This window comes from Leopardus geoffroyi, chromosome C2 (genome assembly GCF_018350155.1).
Source record: "Leopardus geoffroyi isolate Oge1 chromosome C2, O.geoffroyi_Oge1_pat1.0, whole genome shotgun sequence".
Classification (NCBI taxonomy): domain Eukaryota; kingdom Metazoa; phylum Chordata; class Mammalia; order Carnivora; family Felidae; genus Leopardus; species Leopardus geoffroyi.
Window position 1 is genome coordinate 32,017,587 of NC_059333.1, and position 22,456 is coordinate 32,040,042.

The window sequence follows — 22,456 nt, forward strand, 5'->3', positions numbered from 1 at the left end:
TAGAGCTGTGTGGAAACTCTAGATGGATCTGGGAAACATGTCTTTCTCTTTTCTCCAACCCCAGGGCAAATGGTTATTGATTCGGATGGCAGTAATTTACTGCATTATATAAACTGTGTTGATGTTACCCCTCTCTTTCATTCATTCTCCACCACCCGCCTTGTTCACCTGAACTCAGGAAACATGATGCTCCCATAACATGATTTCTTTGTATCTTCCTTTATTTTACCAATCCCACTACCTCCCTTTGACATCATTTCTATGTTTCCTGTCTCAACAAGTAACAGCAATTTGTTCACTTCTCGAAACTAAAAATCTTGTAGTCATCTTGACTTATTCCTCTCTCTCTCTTCTACCTCGAACTGTTCCCTAGTTCATCTCTGTTTCATCTCTAAAAATCTCCAGAATCTATTACCTTTCTAAAATCTGTTGTATGTGCTACTGCAATAACCTTTTAATCGATCTCCTTGTCTCCAGTCGCTCTATCCTTCTGAGTCCTCACATTGCTTCCAAAATTACTTTATTATAATACACATCACTCTCAGATCATTCATTTGCTGCAGAGTAATAAATGGCTCTCTAATTGACTAGGGAGAAAAATACTAATACCCAAACAAGACATTCCAGTACGTGTAATCTGGCTTACACCTGCTTTCCCAGCTTCCTCTCCCTCCCTCCCATTGTTTCATCTTTGTCCTCCAGGAGACCACATCTCTGTGTGGTCCCAATGTCCATAAAACCCCTCTTCTTGCTTGAGAACTGTATCATTTGTCCAAGTCAAGAACAAAGCTAGCAGATCAGGAAACCTCCATTCTTCCCACATACAATCAGTCTCTCCCTTTGGGGCACCATTTCATCTTACAGGCTTTTAAAAAACTATATCCACTTATTTCATTTTAGTCCATTATATGGTGGATTAAAATAGCAATACATGTTGTTAATATAGCCCAGAAAATGAATGTTTATAAAAATAGTCAATCCTCATTTTTTTTGTAGATTCCATACTTGCAAATGCACTTACTTGCTAAAATTTATTTGTAACCCCAAAGTCAATACTTACGGTGAAAAATCTGAGTCACTCTACCTTCTTGTTTCAGCTTTCATACTGTAACAAGTATCCTTTCCACAGTCTATATAGTGCCACATTATTCTCAACTTTTTGCTCTATATTGATAATTTACCCGTTTAAAGTAGCCTCTGTGATCTAGTGCTCCTAAGTGCAAAAGGCTATGACGTGCCCTAACAGAGAAAATACGTACATTAGATAAGCTTTACCCAGGCAGGACCTATAGCACTATTGGCTGGGAGTTCCATGTAAATGAATCAATGATACATATTACATAAGGTGTCTTGAAACAAAAACACACATAAAACAAGATTATGTATGGATCAGATGACAAAAATGCATGGCCAGGGACTTGCAGGAACCTACCCCTGTATTTCCCCTAGGAGTAATGGCTCAGTATTTGCTAATTAAATGACTGGAAAAAGAAAGGTACAGAGGCTTTGTTTCTTGGCATACATGGAGGAGTAAAACTACTTTTTTGTGGAGAATGAAAGAACAGCATCTTTATGTTTACAGGAGTCACTAAAAATACAGTGGTTTCAGGTGGATTTCATATTTTTTTGTTAATTATCTATGTCACGTGAGTCCTCCTCCATTGACTATACAAATGAGGCACCAGCTTTGCTTTTTTGGGAGGAATGATGTCCAGTTCTACAGAATCTGCAGTGAGAGCAAAGCACATCAACTTCCTCATCACTGTCCTATGATTATTTACACTTGTTAAAACCTTGTGAGAGACAATTCAGGAAGTTTAAATTCCCACAGTGTTCAGCATAATGTGATAATATCTAGGAACGAACAAAATTTTTCAGGATACCTTAGCTGCGGTACACATTCACACATTTATTTTATGAAAATTCAAGAACATGCAACGGAAATTTTGATATTTAAAAATGACAAAATCATGACGGTGTATATCATGATATATATGTATGTGATCTTCTATATGTTTATACAGTCATGATTATATATGTCAGTTATATCTCTATAACGTAAAAAATATATGCAAATTGTATGTGTGTGTATGTTCATGACTCATAATTCTTAGTTCCAAAAGAAGCTTCTAGGGCACAAATTCCTTTTTTTTTTCTTTTCTTTTTCTTTTTTTTTTTGGCAGCACCGAGGATGTTTTCCAAGCCCTGCTGACATAGTAGCATTGTTTTCTCCAAGACAAATGTTCCTGGACCTTAGGGATGTCTTCCCTTGGTGATCTAGTTTAATAATTACTCACTATGGATTTAAGGAGCGAGACTATTCCATGTACATCTGTTCTGAAATTCTTCTTACCTTTCATCTACAGAAATGCTGTACTCTTCACTATTGCTGTGAGGTGGAGGATGTGCTGGGGGAGGAGGAAGCAGGTCTGCCCAGTTCATGCCACCCTGTTTTGGAACTTTGGGTGTCCGTGCCCCTTTCTTGTGCCCTTGACTCCCTTGAAAAGAAAGAAAACCCAAGTCTTTTACTTGTGGCCTTGAAGATTTTTCTCTTACTCACAGGTGAATTGTTTCCTGTAAATATGATCTTATAATTCATATATATATGAGCAGATAAATATGCTTTTCTTCATTCATCTTAATAGAACTTTGTACAACAGAACATGCAAAGGATTGCCAAGTTTAACTGCAAAATAAATAGCGAAAAAGCAATAAAGCCGTAAATGAATTTTACAAGTCATATCGTTAATAGTGATCTTCTTATAGCAATTAATTGCATTATGGATTATCACCTAAAACAAATGAGCTGTAGACATATTTTCTGAAGTGCCTTTCTATTATTTAATTGCTGGAACCTAAAATACAATATGATACAGATACGATCTATTAGAGTTCCACTGTTGCATTAAATCACTGAATATATATAATTTGTACTTGTCCATTGAAATGTTTTAGGCACAATGAAATTACTGGTTTTCGTCAGAAAGGCAGGTACAGATGAAAATTGTTGCTGGGAGAACTAATATAACTAACAACAAAAGAAGCAGAGAAGTGATTTTTAAAAAGGATAGAAGTGTTTTTAGCCACACTTTCTATAAAATTGTGGCTTAGAGTAAAATGATGTTGCTTGAACATTTACAGTAGTTGGAAATAGCCCAATTATTCAAGTGCCCAGTGTTCTGATTTTAGATTTGGCATATTCTTTAAACACAGGTAAACGTACATTTTAGAGTACTCATTTTAAAATAGTTTTGGGTCAAAAGATACTTGGGGATAAAATGATCTTTATCTTCCTCCTCCAGTATGATACACTTTAGATGCTTATGGAAATTATAGATGATGAGCCTATAATTGTTTTCTCACAAGATCCCCCAAATCAGTGAGTTTTATTGGTCTTTTTAGTTTTAACCTCTCTGAAAGAGTTCCAAGTTACATGGTGCATGAGACAGGTTTTAGTATATTCAATGACCCTTATTTTTTTCAAGTCTCTTGGGGATTTCAGTCCAATGACTGATGTTTGTTAAGCCAGAATTTCTTGAACAGGTATGTTATTGTACCAAGTGTGGGCCAAGGGACTGGCTGTTATTGATAAAATATGACTGCCAGGCCTCTGCATGTCTGTGACCATTCTCTCTTCCTCCACTCAGCTGTATCAGAATGATCGTGCAGTCATCATGGACTTGACCATAACCAGTGCCTTCCTCTTGATTTCTTGGCGAATATCTACTCTAGCTAGTCCGTCTGTCCTAAGATGCCTAAAATTACAAATTTTTCCTACACGTCACTTGCTTGCTTCATTCTTTTCCCTAATTAACACTAAGTTATACATCTTTGTATCTTTTTACCAAATATTCACAGAATACAGTGAATAATAAATAGCAGCAGAAAACCAGGATCTAGATATCTAAGCTCTAAGCTGAAATATGGAGAAAGTCAATTTAAAATTAATAATATCGAATCATGTTTTTCCCCCATTAAGATATGATTTTCTCTTTAAGTGGCTAAGAATTCAAAAATGAAATGGCATGAAATATCAAATATTAAAATATTTTCTATGGTTTTCCCAAGAGTAGATCCTTAAAACAGTTCCTGTTAATTCGAGGTTTATTTCCTTAAAGCAAAAATCCTTAGTGAGATTTTATTTGTTAAAAAAAAAAAAAAATCAAACAACACATAGTAGAATAAGAGTAGCTCTAAAAAAGGGAAGGAGGTATTTCTACGCTCCTTTAATTCAAATAGGAATAGTTTCAATCAGTGACAAAATGCAGGCTTAAAGGTGTCAAATCGGCATGCCTTAGTCAAGGGAAAATGATAAAATGCAAAGGTCATATTCATTTCACAACAAGAGAAGAGACACTGGCTAAAAGCATCTAGCATCAACTTCAATCTGGGTATTGGGAGGTGATATTTCTACCCTCTCCTGGAGAAACATACGAGTCAAGATTAGTTGGGTTCGTTCTCATCATGGTGTGACTTGCCACATGTTAGTTCTATTAATGAACCACCTTTAATTAGAAAAACAGGACTTAAGTACCAGCAGATTCCCATCTGCAATCCCTATCAGGCAAACAGCTGGCAAGCAGCTGCATCAGCATGAAGACCACAGGGAAGGGCTGCGTTGTGGCTTCCAAGGCACTTACACACTTCAGTTGGGAGATCGCTTTACGAGGCTTTGGAGCAAGAACTGAGGGACAGTAGAGAGATTATGAACTGAGGCAGGTTCCTACTGTCCCTAGATCTCATGCTATTGTCTCTTAGACTTGTGAATGTGCTCAAGTGTACTTGGATTTTATGTGCTTTATAGACTGTTTCAAATGGTAACAAATTTAGCAGATTAACTCTATGTCCAATGCTTTTAGTTTTATCTCGGCCAAGGGCAAAAAAGAAGTTTCAACTGCCTTTCAAGTCTAGTCCATGCTTCTGGCTTTATAAAAGTTCATTAACAAGGACGAGAATAGGATCCTTAATCTTCATTACAAAATGTAACATATAATGGTTTAGTGAATGGACTGTCTCTCAAATTGCAGTGATAAGACCGATGCCTGAAAAATTTCAAATTATATATAGTGATTAAACATGCCATATGTGTATATCAGTTGATTAGCATTCAATTTGTAATCTTTTTAAAAGGAGAGATTGCCTTTCTCTTTGGTTCTCCATACTTACCAGATGTACTACTGCCCCGGTCTGAACTGTTGTAAGATCCTCCTGTATTCTGGTCGTATGACTGGTTGTATGGGATAGTTGGAGGAATTGTGTCATTTGCTCGATAATCTAGACATTTCAGATGGAAAAAAAAAAAAAAACACTTTTACTTTCTCTTTGATGCCTTAGTCATTAACCAGCAATTAGGCTTTTAAGTTAATATGTTGAGCATTTTCTAAGTTGTATGTAAGTCTAAAGGAGGAAAAGTCAAGAAAGATAGGCACGTTTCCTTTAAGATTTATAAAATACAAATTCTTTGCATCATCTCCATATAAATCAGACTAAACACAGGTATGAACAAATCATATGAGGGACGATTTCTTCTCTTTAAAATATTTTCAAATCAGCTAAGGCAGAAATCAGAATTGCTTCACTTCTTAACTTTAAAAATGTTAACAACAAAATAATTTTAACCCTTAGAAATCAGGAAGATACCATGTCTGCAAATCATTTAAAGAATTTAGAATAAAAAAAACCCCATGAAACCTGTCAGCAAGATTATATCTAATAAAAAAAAAAACATATCCATGATAAGAAAACAAAGTATCTCAATCTGCCACAGGAATGCTTCTGCTTACTTAGGCAAAGGTAAAAATCCAAATGATAAATTTGCTACTGGAATGTACTGAGTCATAATCTGTCAGTTTAGTTGCATTCCAGGGTCTTTACTACAGTTGACATACCAAGTCTGTTACAAGCAGTATAAACAATAAAAAAGAGCTCTGAAATATTTGTTTAGAGGACTGTCAGAGCCTTCCAAAGTCCACAGTAAAGCCATATACTAAGGAAGAATAATATAACAATAGCTGCAATTCCCACTGTAAATGACAGGACTTCAGAAACTGTCTTCTCCACCTTTGTCAGCCTTTGTCATGATCTTGTACAAGAGTCTTAACAAATATTTACCAAACTGGATTTTTATGCCAATCAAGTGTTTTTCTTAAACTTAGAAAAAAGCTGGATGACTCTACCGTTAAAATATACAACACTCACTTGAACAAACAGAATGTTTGTCAAAGTTACCTTTTTGTAATCTCTGTCATGCATTTTATTTTTGAAGAAAATGGTCACAACTCAAGGCTAATGAAAATAAACCTGTGGCTCTAATTCTCTACAATAAAATGTATCATTTACCTGGACACCTGTGCAAAATTGCCCTGATCTATTCATATTAGAGGATTTCTTTTTTTCCCTAGAGGTATAACTTTGCAAGTCATTGCTATTAAAACAATAGCCTATAGGACTACAAAGAAATCAAATACATACCTCTTCCAATGCACACACATACTATAATAGAGAAACATCCCCCTCAGGCTATAAAATACTATTCTGCTGCTACCAGTTAACACAACATTTATCTTAGGTTCTATCCTGACAGACTTCAATCAAGTCAACCAAAAAAAAAAAAAAAAAAGTAGGCTCTAAACCCATACAGTGCAGCAGTCTTAGTAACCACACGAGGTAGGAGAAATCCAACAAACTGAACCACTTCTCTAGCTCAAGCTTAATTTATTTTTTTTTTCTTCAGTTGGATATAAAAAATGCCATTCGTTTATATGACCATATAGAAGCAATTATCTTCCATTCTCCAGTGGAAAGAATGGGATAGTCTATTTATTTAAAATGTGAGGTATTGTGACGGTTGTACATCTGCCTTATGAATAAAAGATTGCGCCAAGCAATCCCTCACCTACGATTAAATTCGAATTAATCTCAAAACCATTTGAAAATAGTTATATATTATTATAAAATCAATTTTCCAAGGTTATTGTTGTGCTAATTAACTCTTTGACACTGGAAACTTTGAAGACAAAGACTTAAGGAACTGTGAGTAACAAAAGGAAGATTTCACTTGCTCGTCCCAGAGAAGTCTGGACATGTAGTGCTGAAGGGTTAAGGGGACCAAGAAAGAAAGGCATGGGAATAAAGCTCTTCACCTTTGTTCAGTTTGTTTTGCTCCATGATGTTATACTGAATTGGTGCCACTTCCTGTTTCTGCTGTCCAGGTGGCTTCCAGTGCTTCTCGCTGGGGTCCCCACTGCCATTGTTCATGTTGTTGCTGAGGTTGGACTGGATGAGCTGGGTGGTGGCGTAAGGAGTGGGCTGCCCTGATGGATTGACAAAACGCCCGTCCTTCAGATTTGGGCTATTGAAGGTTTTCATCTCATTGATTTTGTTACTAAGGTCCACATCACCATAAACAGTTGACTCAGGGAGCATCAGATTTGTTTGTTTGTTATCCAGTTGGTTGTTATAATTTGCTATACAATCAGCTATGTGCAACGGAGAGGAAAAGGAAAAAGTCATTCTGCATGGTTATTCGTTTTAAATTTCTTTGTAAGTAGCTTCGTGAGTCGCAATAAAATTGTTATGTAAAGTCAAAATGGGCTTAATTAAGATCAATAGAAAGGGCTAAGTATTCATATGTCCTTTCTAAAGAAGGCAATTAAAATCTGAGGAAATGAGAGAGGGCATAGAGAAATTATATAGAGACAAAATAATTTTGAACTTTCGCTAGTGCTATGTAGTAAATGTTCATCCAATTTAAGATAGTTTTCTTTTAACAACCCCCGTAATAGGAATTCCACTTAAATGATATACACATGAATATCTGTATGTGCCAAATTTATATTTTCTAGTCTGGAGTTACCTATCTGAAGGTACTAGTTAGTTGTTGAAGCAATAGAACAATACATGTATGTTGAGAATCCAAACAAAGGGGGAAAAAAAAAACACTCTGCCTACACAGCAAAGAACTTGAGATTTTAATATTTTATGAAGTAACTCTACTCAAAAAATATATAAGAAAGAGAGGTAAAGGGATAGGTAAATAGTGTTTAGGATAGTTTTATTAGTTCTTCTCTTGGTCATATAGGGTAATCGTTATCAAGGAAGGATGTTATATAATCATTTTTTCATGGTTTTATAATGATACCCCAAGAAGTATAAAATGACAGTAATGATGACGAAATGAAGCCTAGGTGACCAGGCTAATGTAATCAAAGAAAACCTGAAATAATATCTAATATGTCTGCTATTTCAATTTCCCTCTAATTTTCTCTTTGTTGAAATATTAGAAAATGAAATAATTGATACATATAGAAATATTTAAAGCTTACAGTTGAAAATATTAAAACAGCAGGAAGAACTAAAATCATAATTTAAAACTAAAACATTTTTAAGTAAAAAAAGTTGTCAAGTTACAATGGTTAAAACTACCATTATTTAATTCATGTAATTCATAGCAGCACTAACATTAACAGCTCACCTTAAAGATTAACAATCACCTTAAAGATTTTTGGCTGGATAACTTGAGGATAAATTATCAAGGCTGCTACTAAAGATGTAAATGTGGATATAATCTTAATAAAAAGGTGCAACTTCTCTATAATACTCAACTCAACTACTCTGCATTTTAACAATAAATGATCCGGGAACAAGAATATTTGACTCACCTGGCCCTTAGTAATTCTAAATCTAATTTCTAAGTATAAAGTTTTATTGAACAGTGGTTAAGAAGTATTATTAAAATCCATACAGTTTTGCCAATTTCATTTTTCTTCACCAATCTTTCTAAATGAGTGTGATTCCATAGAATTCAATGAAATGATGGACATGTTCTATCCTGCATTGTTCAATATGGGAACCACTACACGCATGTGCCTACTGAATACTTGAAACGTGGCTGGTGCAAATGAGGAACTGAATTTTAAATTGCATTTTGTTCAATCTAAATTTAAATAGCCAACTGTAACTAGAGGCCACCATACTGGCCAACACAGCTCTACATATTAATTTAAATGAGTTTTGTCATCTTTTGTCTCCTAAAGGGCTGAGAACAGTCTTTCTTTTATTTGCAATCATGTGAGCACCTATCTGTACAACTAGAATATGGGCCCTTGGAGAACAGGGACATAGTCACATGGATATGTCACGTCCACAGCCATATCCAATGGAGACTGTGGACTTGTTCTAAGGTTAAACATACAGACTGCTCTACGATTTGTTTTTTTATGGTACATGACATCTTCACTTACATGCCATCTTCTATATCCCTTTTTCTTAGTCCCATGGGTTATTTTACTTCTATACTCCTATCTTTTGATTCTTTATAATGACATTAGTATTTCCCATATTGTGAATTTTGAAGGTTTTCATTTTGTTTTGTTTTGTTTTGTTTTTTTTTTTTGGTAAGAACTCCGTAATTTTCCATTTATTCCTTCAGATATTTCATACTCTATATCTATAATTTAATGTCATGTTTTAGCATGAAACCTTTGTGAATTTACTCACATATTTCTGAACCAAAAACACACAGTATAAAGTAAATTTATGCATTCACACCTCCAAAAGATATGTATTTCTCATATCTTCAGCATCTACTTCTATATGATAAAAATCTGATTTGGAATTTCAGTTAAATTTCATTTAAAATTCTTTATTACTGTTGTACAGTTGCTATTATTTTTGTTACTGCTATTAACGACTTTAGTTCACTCTATGGGCGCCTGGGTGGCTCAGTCAGTTAAGCACCCAACTTCAGCTCAGGTCATGATCTCACAGTTTATGGGTTCAAGCCCTGCGTTGGGCTCTGGGCTGACAGCTCAGAGCCTGGAGCCTGCTTCAGATTCTGTGTCTATCTCTCCTTCTGCTCCTCCCCTGCTCATGCCTTTTCTGTCTCTCAAAAAATAAATAAACATTAAAAAAAAAAGAATTTGGTTCACTTTAACTATACATTTATAAACATTTTGACCTGTTTTATTCACCAAATCTTGAAAATAATTAAATAACTATAATTGTAACTACATACATCCTCATAAAGATGAATGCTTCATACAATCTAATTTTTCCTCATTTGCTATCTACTCTAGGGTTTATATTCTCCATTCTCCCAGGCTTTCTGGGAAACCCTGGTGGACGGTGAAGTGTGGAGATAGAGGGATGTAGACAATATACAGCCAGGGTAATCTGCTAGGTAATAGTCAACATTTTATAAACATGTGGATCAATTTTTCCTTTCCAATTTAGGAAGAGGGGAAGAAATCTATCTTCTTGTGGCCAGTTCTGGTGCTTATACAGCTCGAGCGGTCTCTGCATCTCTAACCTGGGCGACTGTAGGTGGTCAGGTTGCTATCACTGTTACCATTGGCTGCAGTGCAGCAAGTGATGGAGCAGTCATTGTGACTGTTGCCAGTATTAGGCCATGTGTCGGCCAGCCATGGCTGTGTGGCAGGTTCACCGATGTTCAGAAGTCCTGGCCTGAAGGAAGAATATATACATATATAAGCACATGTTTTACAAATAGCAAATATCATTTCCTATTCAAACTTCCAACAAAGTCTCCATCTCATTATCCTCACAAATAACTTGGTCAACTAGGCTGAATGATATTGTCGTTCCTTTTATGTTACAGACAAGATAACTATAATGTGATGTAATGTCCTGGGGTGTCCCTCAGTTGACATGGCTGTAACTTTGTAAACTGGCTCAGTTGGGCCTCAGACTTAACATACTGTACCATTTGCAATGCTCTCCTTTATTCACAGTGACAAGAAATCAAACATGGAAGCTAAAAATACAGATACATATATCTTTTAGTGTTTTAGCTGCTTAAAGAATATTATAGGTGAGACAGTTTGCATTTCTTCCTTTTCTTGACCCATTAAAAAATCATGATTCTTCTTACGACTTCATTAAAAAACGGAACAAGCACCTTTACTTAGACAACGGATCCTTCACAAGAAGCACATTTGCATAGTTTTCTTCAAAACCATGTTTCAGGAACAGAGTTGGAGGCTCTGTGACATTTTGCAGAGAGCCTCCTCAATGTTTCAGTGCACAGTTTTGTAAACCTGTCAAGAGTTTCTGATGGTGACAATGTAAAATGCCATAAATTCCTACATAAACAAAGGAACACTACTGAATTAAATCTGGTAAAACAAAAAATGTCCATTAGAAGAAATAGTGTTCATGTCTTTTTTGGCACAACAGATGTTAATGCTCTTTCCCTGTGCATTGGGAAAACCAAGCACAACCATGGTTATTAATGGGAGCCCTGTACCACTAGCATCAGAGACGTAGAGTTGAAGAATGCCCTTCCAGGGGCGCCTGGTTGGCTCAGTTGGTTACACGTCCGACTTCGGCTCATGTCACGATCTCAGGGTTCATGAGTTTGAGCCTCGCATCGGGCTTTTGCTGTCAGCACAGAACCCACTTCAGTTCCTCTGCCCCCCCTTCCCCCCACATAAAAATAAATAAACTGAAAAAAAAAAAAAAGAATGGCATTCCTGATGTCCTTTTCCAACATTGACTCTGACTGATAACTCAGCAAAAGAGGTGATAGTGCCTGGTGTGGGGTCAGATCCACCATAATTGGACTGGCAGTGAGATGCTGCAGACATTTTCTTCAGGGTTCCGTTTTCTTTGTTGAAATGACATCACCATGCATCTCATTTACCTGCGAAGCAAGAACCTGACACTTCACCCTCCATGGTTCCATGACACACAGGAACTGAGGAAACTTACTATGTACGTGATGGGTATTTGAAGAATAATTCACTCCAAATGAAGAAATGGATTTATCATTTATACATCTGTAAACACATGTATGTGTGCATATGGGTATATGTATCTGTCATAAAAACGAATATTTGCTCTTTGTTTACAACGAGTGACATCTTGTTCTGAGTTCTTCACACATATCAACTCATTTAATTCTTAGAACTACCTAGTAGTTACTACTATTATCCAAATTTTACAGATGAGGAAACTCCTCAGACACAGGTTAAGGAACTTGTGTATGGCTTTGGGAATTGAGTGGGTGACAGGGCTGGGATCAAACCCAAGTACTCTGGCTCTAGAATCCACACTCAAATCCCAGATGCTATAAACATACATAGCGGGGCATGCTGAAATTTCCCAAAGTCCTTAAACACTCATATAAAAGACCGAGTGGGGTAAATGTCTGCAGTCTTGAAACTCAAAATAACCGCTGTTAAAATTGAGCAAACATACTAGTAACATTGTTGATAAAAACGCTTTGAAGAGAAATTTTGCTGAGCTGTGGAAATTAAAAACATTTAAATGCAAACTGTATCAAAGATATCTGGAGCCTTTGAAATAGTTGTTGGGTATAGAAATTCTGCATCTAGTCATCTTTAACTTTCCTTATTTTATTTTCTCTTGAACTTAAACCTTGTCACTATAGAAGTTATTAAAAATAAATTTCCGTATTTGACACTGTAGAGATATTATGGGTCTAGTGTATGGGTCAAGTGGAAATTTTTCAGCCGACTTCTATGTTTCAAAAGGAGTAGACAATATTTATGATTCCTCAGGAAAGTACTTTTAAAGTGAACATTTTTATATCATCATAAACTGAAAGAATTTTCCATATGTATGGGTGACTTCCAATAGGAAGTAGGATTATCAATTCACCTTCTGGCTTTGGTTTAACTTGTATTTAGAATACTAATTATTTGGGGAAAAAGGTGAAGCATAGATTATTGACCCATAATGAACCTTAAAATGCCATGTGTATATTTCAGTGGGGTCTGAAAAAGTCAAGGTCATATGCCACTACTATGGTAAGGGTGTTAGGGTCTTGTTAAACTACAAATCTCATAGGCTATTTTTCTGCATTTAAGATGATCCAGTATATATGAGGCAGATGTAGCTGCCCAACAATAAGAAATTAAGCAGAAGCAAAACTCAGTTCTGGTTACAGTAATTAAAATGTGTCTACAATACATATTTTTACCTCATACTATTAGATGTTGTATTTTCACACTAATAATTTGAGTTTTGTTTATTTCTTCCTTGTCTTTCAAAAGACAATATTATCAGGGAAGGGAAGACAGTAGGGCTCATAAAACCCAAACTTATCTTCCAGTTTATGTGAAGGGGATGAATTTGTGTCACAAAGAAAAAGAGGACATTGCATTTAAATAATTATGTAGCAACAGTTTTCATTTCCTCTGCTGCTCTTACGCCAGATACTCCAATCACTTCACTCAAACAAAACAAAACACAGCAACCTATTTAAGATCCTAAACCACAAAATAAAATACTAGAGGGTGCCAGGGCTGGAGAAAATGGTACGGGGCCTCACAGTACACGAGTGTCTGTGGACTGTCTCCTCTTTCCTTTAATAGTCTGACAGAGTTCTGAAGTGCTGGAAGGAGCAAGGGATAGGTTGAAGAGTGGCCAGTATTTTAGAGAGAAGCAAGGCCTGAGCTCTGCTTCTTTGTCACCTCCCACTGCAAGGAAATGGTTTATTGGCATTCTCTACCTGTTTGGCTTGATTTTCTTACTCATTTCTTCAGGATTTCTCGGGTGTTCCCATGTTTATGCTGTGGTTGGGATTTTAAGTAGGGTTTTTGGAAGAGGTGACTGGAATTTTTGAGGTAGGGAAAACAAATGAATTAGAACAGCTACTTTATAGTTCTATGGTCCTCTCCTGGATCATATTACAAGCCTTTGGCCCTTTTTAAGTTGGGAAGCCAGCCGTCTCTGCTTACCACAACCCTCTTTTTCCCTTTTCTGGGAAGAGCTCCATTCACAATTTTGTGAACTAGAAAAGATTTTCGGGGTCAACCTTCTCCTTTATTATAATTTCCGTTGCAATGACTCAGCTCTGCTGTTGTGGTGGGAAAGCAGCCCTGGACAGCACATTAACAAATAAGTCTGGCCGTATTCCTATAGAACTTTATTTACAAAACAGGTGGCCGACTGGACTTGACCCAGGAGCCCTAATCTGCGGAACCCTGATATACACAAAAGATCACTGCATTACCTTATGTTAGGTGCTTAACTGTGGTATCTGCACAGCGCAAAAGTTCACGGAGAATACAGCAGGTGAAGCTCAGGAAACAGACACGGGAGGGCAACACATTCCAGGCTGATGAAATGAAGATATGTAAGAGAATCTAACAGGGGCGAGTGGCAGGTGGGCTGACACTGGACTGTAGGGTGTGGCACTTAGACGTGGGAAACAGACCTGCAAAAACTAAAGGTTGCTGGCTTCACGTGCTATGCTGAATTTGGACTTGGTATTTTAAACATGGCGGGTTCTATTAAAGGCAGGCTCTGGAACAACTTAGAGACATGATCAACATGCATTTCCAAATACCATTTTGGCTGCAATGGGCAAAGGAATAAACAGGAAGTAGTGCTGATGAACATAGATGAAGGAAGGGCTGCTGGGAGCTTTTGAGACAGATTAGGCAGGGGAGAACAAGTGTTGCATGTGAAACAGTGTTGCGATAGTGAAGGGGGTAAAAAGTGGGCTCAACAAAGGCAATGATGGATGCAGAAGAAAGGACGACTGGACATTGTGATTTGGGTGGGGCATCTGGGTGGCTCACTGGGTTAAGCGTTGGACTCTTAATTTTGGCTCAGGTCATGATATCTCAGTTCATGAGTTCCAGTCTCGTATCGCGCTCTGAGCTGACAATGTGGAGCCTGCTTGGGATTCTCTCTCTCTGTCTCTCTGCCCTTCCCCCTCTCGTGCTCTCTCTCTCTCTCTCTCAAAAGTAAATAAATAAACATCAAAAAAAAAAAAAAAAGAAATTTTAACTTAGGTATCATGAACCGAATGAGGTGGGAGGGTCAGAGCAGGGTCACAGAGTCTGAGATGCCTGAGGGAAACCAGTGTTTAAGGTATGGACAAGAGAGGAGACAGTGCAGGAGTTTGGATCACTGCCCCTTCTCTTCCCACACGGAATCGTAGAACACAGATATACATGTGCACCCACTGCAACTCCCCCTCCCCCTCCACATACATACTCTGGCTAGGAAATGAGACTTCTTCCTAAAGTACCTCTGATTCCTCTTCTGCTCTATCTAAAGCCCTTACCAACTGCTGATACTGTAGTTGACTTTTTTAATCTTTATTATTTATCTTCTATCTCCCATACTTAATGTAAAGTTCACAAGAACAGGAATTTTTATTGACTTGCTCGCCGATGCATCCCAAGCAACTAGAACGGTGCCTGTCACATGGTAGACATTCAATAAATACGTTCGATGAATAAATACATTTAAAATTGTGTCTGTAGCTATCATTTTGAGCACGGATTCTAAGATCTTTATTTATCTGTTGCCTCTGTAATATTCCAGCATCTTTTGTCATTTCATTTGCTATTTTACTTTTAAAATATTTGGTATCTGAAATACAGAAGTTTCACTGTTATCCTATTTTTAAATTTTAAAGGTTACTTCTGTATGGTAATACAGCAAGCTTTCCAAATGGACAGTTAGTTCAGTCTGTTAATTTTCAGTTGATAGCTTGTAATTTTTCAGTCCTGCCATAGAAACTTGCTATTTGTAACTATGGATTCCTTCCATTAGTTCCTGTTTGATAACTTGCTCTATCTAGGTTGTAAATCCATTTAGAACAACAACCAGCAATATTTTACGTGTGGGCGTGTGTGTGTGTGTGTGTGTGTGTGTGTGACAGAGAGAGAGAGAGAGAGAGAGAGAGAGAAGAGTGAGAGACAGTCTGTACATGTGCCCATGTACAGAAGCTAGTGCAGCACACTTTGTGTGCTATGGTTAAGATAAAAGCGAAAGTCTACAGTCATGAACATACACATGTAGAGAGCTGGTTCTATAATCAGGCCATCCAGATTTATCCACGAGAGAATGTTGTGATGCCCAGCGGCTGTTTCATGACTATCTGGGCTACAATTTAGATGGAATTCTCCTGGATGCAAAACCAGGCTCTGGTTTAATTCCTGAATCAAGTGAATTTCTTCCTTATGAAGACCTCCTAGCTTTCAGTCTTTCAGGGACTGGCTTTGTTTCACAGGAATGAAAACAGCAAGCTAGCAAGGGTACCTGGGAAGAAAAGGTTAGCCCTCGATACCCAAATTTGTGCAGCACTGGTTAAAGGTGATCAACGTTGTTTTAAAAATCATTCTTTGTCATATACTAAATTCAGTAATTTTTTCATCAGATGGTATGCTTCTTGGAGTATTTTACTCGTTTTTGTCTATTCCAATTCCATCCACAACATCCAACTGTGCAAAGCCGAACACCCAGTAAGTTCATTCAATTTGAATTATAAAATGGTTTTGGTTGGAAGATTTTTGTTCTTACACTTTAAGCTAGATGTTGCTGGTTTGGGGAAAAAAATCATCTTATTATAGAAAATGCAGAAGCGTGGCTCACATACATATACCTTTTTTCAGCTCTTTTAAGCTGCCTGTCACATCAATTTCTGATTTCTCTGTGAATATATTAAAGTTCACTGAATAATAATTACAAAAAATCATAAATATAGGATTGAGGTTCATTTTAATTAGAGGGAAAACATCTCTGTATTAACAAGCTACCCAGATTTCTTCTTTTATCTCAACATATTTTCCTGCAACGCGAGAGCTGAACTATGTTGAATTCACAACAACAACAAACAAACCTAACCTACAACAACTTATGAGCAAATGCTGTGTTCAGCAGGTTTTCAAATGAACACTTTCTCTTTGATAGTATCTGTTAACTAGCTATATTTCTTAATCTTCATAAATGCCATTGCTTAATTACTTTAACTCCTTTTAATCATTCGCTAAATCAGCAAGTTTGTCTTTCCCGGTTAACGTGCGCCCTCTGGTGTCCATTCACTGAGATGCAACAGCTCCAATCAACTGCTTTTGTATACAAACCAGCTCGGTTCCACAAGCACAGCGGAATGGCGTATTTCTAAAAGATTTGAACAAATTTCATCCTCAACTTCAACCTTTTATGCAAAGAAAGTGATGTCATTGAGGGAGCCAAGATGAGATACCTGGAATTTCCCTTAGGATCTACAAAACAAGCAGGATAGTTACCTCCCTCCACTGCTTACAGCTTCACCGCCTCTCTGATAAGTTACTAGAATATTACAAAAAAAAAAAAAAAAAAAAAAAAAAAAGAGAGAGAGAGAGAAAGAAACAATTAATAGACAGGTTTATGTTAAATATCAAATGCTATCACATCCATGAGCATCTTTCTTAAAATGGAATATTTTCTCCCTTTCTACCTAGAAGCATTACAAAAACCATCACAGAAAGTAGATTTCTGATTCAACTAATATTTTTTAAGATTGTATAACATTAAATATGTTACTCTTATTTTCTTAATGTGCCAATAAAGTTAAGAACTAAGTAAAAGCAAACTTCAGTGCAGTCTTATTAAATATAACTATTATGCATTGCTACATTCCCATTCCCATAGTTTTCTACTTTAAATTATTAGATCATATGATTTCATGATTATATATACGTATATATATATATGTATATATATATATACACACATATATATATGTATTTATATATATACACACGTATATATATGTATATATATGAGCAATATATATATATATACGTGTGTATATATATAAACATATAAATACATATTTGGAATCTTAAATTTGGGGGAAAAAATGACTAGGCTATTTTCCCAGAAGAAGTACCAGAAAGACAAAGATAAATGTGCAAATAAACCTTCTCTCTCTCTACACACAAAGATATATGTCAAGTTGTGGCAGTTAATTAATACGACCTATTTTTTCTTGTGGCTTGTAGAACCCTTTCCCATTACATTTTCATCAGACATGTGTACATATAGTGAAACTATATTTTAATGCTCTTGGAAGCATTCTCAGCCTAATGAATTATGGGTATAAAAATTTAGCAATAACAAATACAGATTTGCACACAGTTAGGCAAGAGGTTAAGAAGATTAGCTTTTCTGTAAATACAGACACATTTTCTAAGAAGAAACATGTTTCTAAAAGCTGCCAAATTCTGCTACTTAGAAGAACTCCAAACGGGGAGTGTGTTAAGGAGAGATAACTGCTTCCAGTGATTACTTTAAATGGATTAAAACCGAGGAGGCAAGACTACAGGTACATCTTTTACTAAAAGGTGATGTGAAGGAAGAGGACCCACTTTGAAAGAAATTGAATAGAACAAAATATTAGGATTCTGACTTCAGGAAAATAAAAAGTTTTATCTTTCACATGTGCTGGGTATTTTGACTCTCTTTAAAAATGTTGATTCTGTGGACAGAGAATTGCAAGGGAGAGAAATTTTTGTTGGAAAACATAAAGGCTTAAGTGAAGGGTAAAAAAATGCACTGCCAAGTATGAAATAATCAATAAGATCATTAGCATGTTAAATCATGCTGAGGGTAGAAACAGAGTGTCTATCTAATGAAACACGTGCAAACAAGGCTAGGATGCGATGTGGAATCATGAATAAATAACTGTATTAAACGGATGAAAGGCAACACCAATCATTTCTACTTCAAATGCATGCCTGACATGAGTAAATGAAGGACCGTATTCCATTTTAAGTCCTTTCCCCCAACTAACTGCAGAAAATGAAATAAAAACAGAAACACAATAGTACAACACATGCCAAACCAACAAAGGAGAGGAGGAGGCTAAGTGCAAATATGTACCTGTTGGTGTGAAGGTAAAAGACGGGACTGAAAAATCAAAACAAAATATAAACCAGTTATTAAGCTGAAGAGAGAAAGGGAACACATCACATTAGTATAAATCAAGCAGACAGCTGAACATAAAACAAATGTAAATAACTAAGCCAGCAGTTCTGATGCTCTGATAGATGGATAAAACCAAATCTGAGGTTCAAAGAAGAGGCTTGTCTCTACAGGTACCATTTTGAAGCGTCTGGCATTCTAGTACAGCGGGGAGTCGTGCTGGGTTAGCCTGTGAATGACCCTGCATTTAGTGACAAGGATTTAGCTCCCGGCTTTAGTACAAACAGGAATCCTCTACTATTAATCATTTCTAAACATTGGTTGATGGATTCTCAAACAAGTATTATCAGGGTCTTGATTGAACCTTATCTAGAAATCTGAAAGTAAATGCTTATTAAAGTGAACTAATAGGTGGACTTAAGTATTCATTATTAAGAGAAGGAGAGAGACAGAGAGAGGGAGGGAGGGAGGGAAGGAAGGAAGGAAGGAAGGAAGGGAGGAAGGGAGGGAGGAAGGGAGGGAGGAAGGGAGGGAATGAAGGGAGGGAAGGAGGGAAGGAAGGAAGGAAGGAAGGAAGGACAGAAGGAGGGAGGGAGAGAGGGAAGGAAGGAAGGGAGGGAGGGAGGGAGGGAGGAAGGAGAGAGGGAGGGAGGGATGAAAGGAAGGAGGGAGGGAGGGACGGAAGGGAGAGAAGGGAGGAAGGAGAGAGGGAGGGAGGGAAGGAAGGAGGGAGGAGGGAGGGAAGGAAGGAATAGGGAAGGAAGAGAAAGAAGGAACAAAGAGAAAGAAATGAGGAAGAGAGGGAAGAAAGAAGGCAAGAGCGAACTGAAACAAAGAGAACCATAAAACTGAACTGCCAAGAAATGCCTGACACCTTATCACGTAAACAGTGTAATACTATGTTTTTATCATTGTGGAAATTTGTGAATGGGAAAAAATGGGGAGTTTTAAACTTCAATTTCTCTATTCTAGTTCACATGTAGAAGCCTTCTCCGAGTAGGCTGAGCAGTTTTTAAACGTCACCCCAGAAGCTAACAACACAACAATAACGCCCCACTGAAAGCCTTCGCTCTCTCTGCAGTTATAAATCTTCATCTCGTCAATAATGCCTGAAGTTCAACTGCAGACCTCAAAAGTGGCAGCCTTGCCTCCCCCATTTTTCCCACCTCCTCCCAAATGCTGGGTGTTGGATAACACCACTAGTGTTTCCGTGTCATTTCCTGGAGGGAGGGGGCTGACTCATTTCCCAAGCTCTTCGCATTAATCAAAAGTAAACACTGACCTGGCAAAGACAGCAAGGGAATCTATGCTGCTTTCTTGAAGACTAAAGTTTGTGCCTGAGAAATCCTTAATTCACACAAACTAGAATACCAATTCCTTATCGTGGATCATCAAGTTGCCAAAAAATGTATTTTCCACTTCACATATGAATGTCTCCCAGAAATTTACTTTGGGATTAGAGCCTTTGGGGCTGCTAACTGTTAACGCTGGGGCTTGCTGCACAATTGTCACTTTTCACCAAACCGTTTTATCTCTGAGCACACTAGAAGGAACAAAAACGAAACCCTCAATGCTGTGTACCCAATTTACACACTGGCCTTCGTTTGGAGCACAGCCGCGGTCTCCCGGGCTGTGTTTTCTTTCAGTTAGGTCTTTTCAGAGAGTCAATGTAATTTAGCTACAATCAAAAATTCAGAGTCATAGTAACAAGTCTTCATAAATAATAATAATAATAATAATAATAATAATAATAATAATACAAGGTACATTGGAAAGTGAAGCTATTCAAGTGCCTGAGCATTAATTTGCAGTCATAAGGACATAGCGACAATATGAAAGCTCCTTGTCTGTACTCTTAGCTAACTGCCAACCCAGTTAAAGGAATTGAAGGAGAGATGAAAAGAAGTCCATCTAAGTGAAATTTTTACAGCCTGTACCCCAAAAAACAACTTAATTTTCAAAGCCTCTGATAATACAATAATCTCTTTTTACCCAGTGATGCTGGTGCACCGTGTGAATACATGTGGAAAAGGGACATGGAATGTTCCAGCATAGGGTTTATCTACAGATAACTGGGGATGTTTAAAAATGCTCACTGTCACCCAAAGTCACACTCTGGCTTGATGGTTTATAGGGCAATAGGTTCTTTCATGTCTATTTCTTTGAAATGCTTCATCTCGTTTTTTCTTTTAATTACTGGCATTGTTTTGGCAGAGACAATTCAAGGTTTCAGGATGCACTTTTTTTTTTTTTTTGAATTGCATGGAAACAGAATTATGAAAAAGTGCCAACAAGGCAAAATGGGAAAGCTGAATCGAATGCTCACCAATTACATTTGTAATTATGTTCTATGATTTCTGCTTTAACACAAGCTAGTTAAAAGGACAATGATATTAGTTTAATAGGTTTTGCACAAAGAGCACATAGGCATCTGCCAGCATGCTTAAAGTACATTAGTGGAAGAAGAGAAATTTCAGAGAGGAAGTGGGTTTCATGTCACATATTTAGATTTCAAGACAATACAGAGCATTCAATTGTTATGACTGTACAGCTACAGCACCTTATGGCACTAAGAAGTACAAGATTCCCGGAGAATTCAAGAGAGTCCTCATCTGTGCGTTAATTAAATCACTTATCCTCTTCAAGCTGGATTTCAAAACACAGCTCCCAACACCCCTGCCCCTTCCCTGCCCCACGACACAGGGACACCCGCAAGCCCCTTCTCGGCATTGCCATTTAGTCAAAGGTTTTATGTGGTGACACATGTGAGGGACATTGTCCTGCTTTGTATACATAATGAGCGCCAGCTCCCTTTGCAGTAACCTCCAAGCCCTCATTTTCCATTTCACAGGCAGGGATACTGACATTTTGCTTCATCTCTAGACAGAATACATATCTGAAAAAAAAAACATTTTTAAGGATGGTAATGCTGCAGCGAGTGTACCTACACAGAATGCTGCGCACCCACAGGCAGGAGGCACATTCATTTATTTTTGCAGCACGGTGATGAAGTTGTGCACACTCTTTCTTGCCAAGATCCCTTGTGACTGAGAGCACTAATATTTTAGACTGCTTCTCCAGGCTGTTTTATAAGTGTACAGGGACCGTCAAGAGAACTTCTCATTGAGAAAAGTTCTAGCTAGCACCACAAATTCTGACTTTGCCTATAACTGATTAGAGAAAGGGCTTAGCCAAGACACTTAGGAAATGTTCCCTTCAAAAATTCTGTTGACGGTTTTCTAAAGGGTGGTGATGGTGGGGGGAGGGGATGTGTTTATCGGTAATTCCCTTTAAATTTGCAGCAAAGCAAAAGTGTTGTCTTAGATTTGCATATAAGCCCTGTGACTAGGGTGAATGTGTAATGTGTCATATAAACCAGGACAGTTTTGAGAGCAAAAAAGGAGCAGTATAAATAATTTAGTTGGACTAAAGACATAAATTGGGCCTCTCCCCAGATAGCCAGAACCTTCACTCACACTACCTATAGTCCATATCAGAGGCCCAGAATTGATTAATATATTTGTTTGGAAGGTGGGGGCAGGGAGGATTATTTGCCTGAGAACGTTCACAAATCTTATCAAAGAATAAAAAATACAAATCACCAATGTGCAGACTTCAAAGGCATGTATGGCGAAGGTGTCTGAAAATTCTTGGTGTACTCAGTTCATCCATACAATTGTAACTAACAGCAGCCAGGTAAACTCTTTCTTCTAAAACTATCAACACATTTGTAACGAAATCCTCACCACTAATTAACGGCATA

General features: G+C 37.3%; 1 protein-coding gene across 10 annotated transcripts in view; it reads right to left on the bottom strand.

Annotated features, from left to right (window-relative positions):
- The window catches only part of ROBO1 (roundabout guidance receptor 1), a 1,138,975-nt gene that overhangs the window by 30,949 nt on the left and 1,085,570 nt on the right, over window positions 1-22,456 (bottom strand). For 6 of the 10 annotated variants that reach the window (XM_045501664.1, XM_045501662.1, XM_045501669.1 and 3 more), the window contains 6 exons: window positions 18,652-18,678; window positions 17,034-17,076; window positions 10,310-10,464; window positions 7,143-7,478; window positions 5,167-5,274; window positions 2,354-2,498 (listed from right to left, as the gene is read on the bottom strand). In XM_045501664.1, the coding sequence (XP_045357620.1) occupies window positions 2,354-2,498; window positions 5,167-5,274; window positions 7,143-7,478; window positions 10,310-10,464; window positions 17,034-17,076; window positions 18,652-18,678 (814 nt within the window). The remainder of the gene's footprint in view (window positions 1-2,353; window positions 2,499-5,166; window positions 5,275-7,142; window positions 7,479-10,309; window positions 10,465-17,033; window positions 17,077-18,651; window positions 18,679-22,456) is intronic. The other 4 variants (XM_045501663.1, XM_045501667.1, XM_045501668.1 and 1 more) reach the window with 3 other exon arrangements.